General features: G+C 44.4%; 1 protein-coding gene across 2 annotated transcripts; it reads right to left on the bottom strand.

The window, feature by feature from the left end:
• Positions 1–1,064: 1,064 nt before the first annotated feature.
• Positions 1,065–7,139, bottom strand: flad1 (flavin adenine dinucleotide synthetase 1). 2 transcript variants are annotated; one of them, XM_079274861.1, is made up of 11 exons: positions 6,805–7,139; positions 5,761–5,854; positions 5,449–5,617; positions 4,653–5,030; positions 4,103–4,216; positions 3,757–4,024; positions 3,286–3,433; positions 2,869–2,967; positions 2,564–2,753; positions 1,543–1,616; positions 1,065–1,444 (listed from the first exon to the last, which is right to left on the bottom strand). In XM_079274861.1, exons 2-11 carry the CDS (start codon positions 5,766–5,768, stop codon positions 1,309–1,311), a joined length of 1,584 nt encoding a protein of 527 aa, XP_079130987.1. In that variant the 5' UTR covers positions 5,769–5,854; positions 6,805–7,139; the 3' UTR covers positions 1,065–1,308. The 2 variants fall into 2 exon arrangements, with proteins under 2 accessions (XP_079130987.1, XP_079130988.1); XM_079274862.1 differs by lacking the exon at positions 6,805–7,139 and adding an exon at positions 6,609–6,765.
• Between the last annotated feature and the right edge of the window lie 871 nt (positions 7,140–8,010).

Here is an 8,010-nt window from a genome sequence, read left to right on the forward strand (position 1 = left end):
AAGAAACGTCAATGGAATATATCTAATTCTATAATATTGGCATGTTTTTAATCACTTTTATTACATACATTTTTAATACAAACAATTGTTTATATAATTACATTTGTATTATATATAACGCACATTTTCAAATAAAATACTTTAAAAAAAATGTATTCATTAATTTATTAAATGTCTAAAAGACGTAGGTTAAACAGCTAAAATGAGGGAACCCACCTCAGCCACACTTCGTATCATTTTCTTCCACACAAATATTCCAGACCATTCCAGTGTATTCCAGTTTTTACCACAAAACCAGAACACACACCATTACATATCCGCGATTATGAAGCCTCTGCTCATTGCCTCTTTTATTACAGTTAATAAATCAAGCAAGCCGTGAAGCCCGGACAGATAAGGTAGGGGGGGGGGGGGGGGGGGGGCTGGAGGTGGTAATTGCTGGTGTAACAGCGTGCGCTACCCCGCGGTGGGCCTGTAAACCACCCGCTTTATTAGATCGGCCGGTATCGATCCCCACTGCGCTGCGTTGACTAATCTCCAGGCGGGGGGGAGAAAAAGAGAGAGCGAGAGAGAGAGAGAGGGGATCGATGAGCCTGGATTCAATCATGTCTGGAAACAGAGAAGGTAATTCATTGTAAGCTCGTGTGCGAAATGGAGGGGGGAAAAGTGAGAACAACGCGCCCTTGAGGTGCTCAAAGAGAACTGCAACATCAGGGTGGAGGTTTTCCGGTGACGAGATGCTCAGTTAAATAAGCGGCAGTCTGCAAAATATGGATATTCAGTGAGACACAGATGAGTCAATACGAGTCTGTCGGTTGACCTTCAGTCGTCTGTGCGCGCTGCTGCAGGCCGAGTCTCCAAAACCTGTTTGTCTCACCTTCACAGGAAACCGCTTCACATTATTCACCAGCAGTTTGATAGAGGTCCTTTGTTTTTACTGGATTTAGAAATAAGACAAATAGATTCATGACTAAGATAAATCAAGAGCAATATTTAAAGTCCTGCATGCTTCCATCTGTATGCGAGACTGAAAAAAATAGTAACATGACAATGGATGAGGATGGCACGGATTGATGTTTTATTCAACAGCACAGAGAGAGAGAGACATTACTGAAGCTGAAAGTCACATGTATAAACAAATACTCACGCACACAGACTTCCTTTACAATCTCATTCTGCAGATATTTGGCAAACATTCGCATGACGACTTGATTAAAAAAAAAAAACGGCCGTGTTTTCATGTGTGCAAAGGGGGTGGAAAACCAGGCTGGCTCAGCAACAGGTGACACGGTGAGAAGTGAGACCGCATCAGGCACGGGAGTTTCGCTCCTCCTCTCCGTTGTCCAGGAGGTAGGCCGCCTTGTACCGCGTCACCCCCCTCCCATCCACCATCTGGAGGGAAGTGTTTCGACAGGTGTTGTCCATACTGCCAAGTGAGGTGTACCTGCAGGTTGACGAGAGACGTTTAAGACCAAGAATTCTGCACTGTGATGTTGTGAATAACGGAGAAAGAAAGGGTTAAAACTTTGAATGTATTCTTACCCTTTATCATAGAGGATACAGTAGGGAACATATAACGTCCTCAAGAACGACCAGATGTCATGATACGTCCAGTCCTGTAGAGTGTTGCAAGACATCAAATGTGATTGGTTCGTGATTGATTCACAATTAGTTCAAATGAGGATCCCCTTGAGATGCGCTAATGTGATGAAGGGCAACATAAATGACCGTGTAATGAGATCAACTGGTGAGCTTCTCCTGCACGCATCGTTTGTACTATTGCTGCTGTCACAGCATGATCGTTAACAGCCGGTCCAAAAGCATTTGCCATTTCTAAATCCATTATTAAACCCAAAATAAACATCTATCGACATCTATTCTTCAGTTAACTTGAGCGGATGAAAGAGCGACAACATCAGACGTTGCTGCCTACATCAGATGGACTCGCGCGGTGTCATAAAAAACCTGCAATAACTTCTATTATGAGAAGCTTTTGATGTTGAAATATTTGGTGTTGAATTCAATCACCAATTTGTTTCGGGGTGATATTGGACAGCTTGATATTGAACAGGTGTACCGAGTGTTTGTGTGTAAGAGAGAGGGGTGCAAAAACATTCATATCATCTTTTATAGTCATTACTGCGGGGCTGTTGAATTGCATTAAACTGTGCAGGTGCTCTGATATTTAGTTCACACGCTGTAGATCTGCACTCTGAAACTTCAGTCAAGGTCCATCAAGTGTAACAAGGGGAGATTGCCTGGCTGGAGCAGTGAAAACTGATTTGTATCACCACTCATAAAGCAGTTTTTCCGCAGCAAATGTGGGGACACTGAAGCACTGCTATTGGTTCTTATTTATTTGAAATGAATGTCTACAAGTGCTCTTAAGAATAAGGCTGCATGTCATTTTCACCCAGCAGAATTGGTTGATTTTGTTTTTAAAGTGAATTCTTACATGACACGACTTTGTGCTCCGTGACACCAGCGACAGGAACAAGACAATAAGGGAGAAATACAAAGACTTAATGAAACACTTCAACCATGTAACTTGTGTGTGTCTCACCAGTAATGGGTTGACTCTCATGTAGTCTGGCCAGCCGGGGTCAGTGGGACACATGGCCGCGAGTGTGTGCGAGTAGGGGTCACTCCTCCTGGTTCCCATTAGGACAGCTTTCAGCTCCGGCCTCCTCTCCTGCACCTCGCTAAGCGCCTGCCGTATACTGCCCTCCACGGAGAATATCTCCAAGTCATATCTGCGGGAGAAACAACCCCCATTTAATGAGTTGTTTTTGACAAGATAAAAGGAATGAATTAAAATACTGAAATGTGTTTGTTGACAGTGTGCTATATGGTGGAGTGGTGGTTCACCTCTTTATCGTGTCCTGAAGGAATCTCTCCATTTCTGAGAATGGAGAGACGATGCGGATATAGAGGGCTTTCACCTTGTCTTTACCATCTGGGTACCGTCTGAGACAGGAGGAGAGAAAAAAAAAAGAAGATAAGCTGGACACAGAATAAGATTAGATGTTTACCATTATCACTATCTCCCTATCTATCCAATACAGGTCAAGAAATGTCCAAACAGTAGTCCGTCTCAGTCTAGCTGCTGCTCGCTTTCTTCTTCTTCTTTTACTTTCTACAGTGATGCCCCGCTGTTCAGTCGTGGTATCATTATGTTTTTTAAATTTGACTCTCTTCCCTCAGGTCATTTGTTTTTGTCCCGTTTAATTCAGCCCTTCCGCTAATTATCTCACTCTCCCCCCCCCCCCCCCCCTCCCCCGTTACCGTTTCAGCGCTGCGTAGTAGAGATGGAGCAGCGCTGTGCAGTCTTTGCCTCCGTTGAAGCCGATGCAGACTTCCTCCGTCGAATACTGATCCAGTGCAGCCTCTATCGTTTTCAGCGCCGACATAACTTTCTCACCCAACGGTGTGCCTGCGGGGCATGAAAGCAACAGCAGGCGGATGTTTTACAGCGAGTGTGGACAGCTACAATATAAATAACCACTCATTCTTATGACGAATTCAGAGAACACATATCTTTTATGCCATTCTCTGATCAGTGAGTCTCATGCCAGTTATATTCTTCTTTCTTTTTACAACTCACTATGATTTTACGATAATTACTTTAATCATTTTGCTTCCTTTATTGGTCCCAATACCCGTGTAAAGATAAAGAGTTCTCTGCAATATCCACTTTATATTAAGTTGACTTTGTTTAACTCCCCCCCATCTGCCCTCTCTCTCCCCACCCCTCACCGCTGTTGGCCAGTCTGTACACCTCAGCAGTGGCGATGGACACCGAGTCAGTGACTAAGGGCACCACGCTTCCCTTCGGCAGCTCGTCCAGCAGCTGTGCCCGGGCTTTGTCCACCTCCTCCTGGCTATCCGAGTCCAGGACCAGCCGGACTCTGTGATAGTTGCTCAACCAGTCGGGGTAGGAGCCAAGCGCCACCTTCCGACCCCAAGCAGCCTGCAGTTTTGTCAGCACGGGGGCGATATCTGCTTCGTCTGCATCCACAAACACCTAAACGCAAAGATATCGGGTCATAAAAACTCCGTATTCAAGTGGATTTCTAAATGATAGGTTTGGCCATGGTGTTACCTCACGGGTGTGAAAAGTGGTCCCTGAAGCAGCAAAGATGTGCTCCAGCCCACTGAAGGCCCTCTCCATCAGAGACGGGACCCCAGGAAAGCTATACACGTTCCGCACGCTGACCTGGGAGAAGATCACACGTCATATACCGAGAGAACGTATACTGACCTGCCCGCCTGTGTTTAGTGACGTTTGAATCTCAGCTAACCGGAGCACAAATACTTGCAGGCGTGTATTCCTGACACTGCCAGTTTTCTGCAAATGTTCAATGTCATTTTGCCAACTTTTCACTCCTGCAGTCTCTGCTAAGCAGTTGATGTTGCAATCTGTCTTCCAAAATAACCCCCAGTGTGTGTGACTGCGAGTCCGGAAAGTTGTGTCAGCTAAACAAATGTTTGCCCCGAAAGCCGACTGCAAAGGAAATGAGACGTCAGCTTTAACAAAAGGATGCAGGCAGTCAGTAGGTGGAGGGTACTGATCATTTATATCTACTTTACTGTTTAATAACGATTGTAGCTCGATGAAGGAGCTCATCCGCCTCCGTGCTGCCGTCACTCACCACCGGGTAGCGGAGCAGTTGTCCAGTCTGAGGGTCGGTTCCATAGTTGAGATGGGCCGAGCGAGGCACCATGGCCAGCTTCATGGCGGCACTGTCCTTATCGGCCACCCCGAAAAACTCCTCAACCAACCGGGCGAGCTCAGGGTGGGAGTGCAACTCCTCTTGGAACGCCATGGCGACACTCTCAAAGGTGACGTCGTCGTGGGTGGGGCCTATGCCCCCTGAGGTGATGAGGTGTGTGTACTGAGGGGAGAGCAGGGCCACCTCTTTGGCGATGACCTCCTGCACGTCGGGTATGACAGTTATGCGCAGCACGGACACCCCGAGCTTTCTTAGCGCTCGTGTCAGAAAGGCACTGTTTGTGTCCAGTGTGTGACCCTGTGAGACGAAAGACGGGAAAGAAAAGCGCTCAGTCACAGCGAGCATGTTTTCAGACATGACATTGGACAAAGACTTCATGTTTAAATCACGATCGCGTCACGTCACGTCAAACAGTAGCGGCGAACTTGTCGTTTGAAGGCAGAGCACTGCTGCCACATCAAATAACCATCACAAGGTTTTCCTGGCGATATACAATGTGGATCCCGGACTGCGTAGCGGTGCAGGCAGCTGAGGCATACTGATGAATGAGGGTGTCACGTTAGAATGTATAATCACGCAGTCAAGCGCGCAGATTTAGCAGAAGAACAGTGAGGGGTTTATTTCGATTTTCTCAAGTCCACAGACGTTCAAGGATTCTCTGTGGGATGCTGTCAATCATACAAATACAGCGTAGTCGCACAACAAGTACAATCACCTTGAGTATCTCATCTCCGATGATGAGAATGGCTGCAGTGGGAGCATCCCCGTTGGCTGCAAAGGACGGACTGGAGCCCGGGTTGTTTGTGGACATGGTTGCTTTAGAGAGATGCACCGCCAGTTTCCTCACACGCACCACTGCTCGACTCAGTTTGGGAAAAACAAGGCTAGAAGACAAAGGAAAAAGTGCTCACTCTTCATTCTCCTCTTTATGCAGGTATGCTTTGTTCACTTTCGATAAGTGTGTTTTAAATATATACTTTTATTGCTTTTGTGACGACTCATACTATAAGTTCATTTTGAATCTTACGTCAACATGAAGCATCCATATAGAGTACCCTTAATTGTTTCAATACAGTTCAGGCCTTCTTCTCCTTCATAACTTGTTTCCTACCAGGGAGTATCTTGGAAGAGACATGAGAAAGAGCAAATTAGAGACAGAAAGAAGTGGAAAATTAGAAGAAACCATGAGCGATTTGTGGATTTCGGCAGCACAGACAGTGCAACAACTAAAAAAGAATTTATATTAGTTGTCTTTTGACATATGTCAACAGATTAAAGTACTGATGAGTTGCATGTAAGATATTGCACTGGGATACTATTATAATAAAGGTATCCCTGAGAAAAGTATTCAAATTCTTATTAATGAGTCTGTTCACTGTACTTTCAATAGTGTATAGTTAGACCCAAATGGCCACACATGCATCAGTGACACCGACGGTGATACACCTTCATACGGGATAGCCAAGCTGTAAACTGCTGACATTGCAAATTTGGTCTGTCTACAAGTAGTCTGAAGCAGATGTGATTTACTAATTGGCTGGCATGGAAATGCAGTGAAGACTTGCCAAGATAACTAATTAAATGAGAAAGCTGGATCAAGGATCAAAGGCGTAATGGACAGTTGAGTTCAGCAGTCAACGCAGGTCACGTGAACATTCAATGCCGGTAGTTGTATCTATCCCTCTGTATCCCTCTGTATTCTATGTGAAGGATTTATAGGAGTTACAGGAGCATACTGTCATCTTCACTTAGCTGCACAGTCTATCGCGTGACAAAGTAGTGAAGTTAACCTCATGCACATTCATAAGAAATAAAAAAACTACCATACATGATGCTTTATTGTCAATAAAGCGTAAGGTAACAAAGCTAACGTACGTAAGTCTCCTTGCGATCGTTGGGTTACTTAATCCGTTGTTTGCGTCACTAGCTTCAAGCAAACGTTAGCATTCAAGTATACGTTCATGGTAATTATAATCCGTCTATACAGCCGATTTCTCTCCACTGCCACACACTGTGAAGGAACACAATCTATTGTTTCTATAATTTTGGAAACCAAACTGAGGAAACTTACTCCTGAGTCGCATATGACCTCGTTGCTTATCCAACCGTTCGTGGGTACATTGAGGGTACACGTCACTCAAACCCATTTCCGTAAACCGTCCAATCACAGATAAGAACGGGATCCAGAGAGGTCCGACAGCCAATCAGGTTCGCGGAATTCTGTCTTAACGGTCAGCCTTTATCTACGCAGAAGTAAATATCCCGATGGTCGCAGAATGAGCAGTATGTGTCCTTTGAACAAAGTAACAAATAATAGGCTGATCAGAACAGTACCGACAACTCGTATATGTGCAAGTTTTCGCTTTGCACCATCTTTACCATGGCTGGCGTATAGCAGAGTAATAAAATCTACGAAGACCTTCCTGTCTTCTTCTCTGCTGCCCAAGACATAAGCAATGAACGTCACTGTAGCTCGCCTGCCTCTGCTGGCTGGAGGAGACGAGATCCGATGATTGACCCTCCTCCACCGTCCTAATGTCATGCTGTAGTGTTTCTCGTCTAGAGGTGGCGCATGTTGGCATGTACATGAACAGCGAGTCTGGCTCCGCGGCTCTATTGAAACAAAGTGGAAGGTGAATTGCTTGTATTCCACATTGCTTTATTTGCTTGAGAATACACAGGTGGTTTAAGTTACATTATATGTAAGGAATAAAAAAAGGAGCACATTGAACTTCTGTGGGTGCATCAATCATGCAAAGCATACTGCACAAGCACTGCATTTATGCCCACTCACCGGATACTACCAAACAGTCATTTCAAGCAACCATTTAATGTTATGGTAAGTCTGCAAAGAAAAGTATATGGAAGCCCTTTTCTGCTATAGGAAAATAAAATAGAAAAACAAAGATAAAATGATCATGAAACATACTCATGATAAGTCAAAATAATGAAATAATAAATCTGCATTAAGACAAAATTCTGATATAAGTGAAAATTATGAGAAATGTCAATATATAGGCCTATAATACATTTACATCTATTGTGTACTTGTTTTAGAGAGGCTTATCTGACAGATAATGCATTTTGAAAATCAAACGCACAGGTGTGACTATTAGAGTTAACAATGGCTCTGTCTGTTCCAGTGTCCCAGTAAGCCGTAACAGTGTGACAGGGAGCCAACATGTAGAGTAGGAATTCAGCCATCATTTATTATTTCATACCTGCGCTGTCCTTACTGTGACATGTCAAATGTTTTAGTAACAAAGGGCCTATTGTG

The sequence above is a fragment of the Melanostigma gelatinosum genome (assembly GCF_949748355.1).
Source record: "Melanostigma gelatinosum genome assembly, chromosome: 9".
Classification (NCBI taxonomy): domain Eukaryota; kingdom Metazoa; phylum Chordata; class Actinopteri; order Perciformes; family Zoarcidae; genus Melanostigma; species Melanostigma gelatinosum.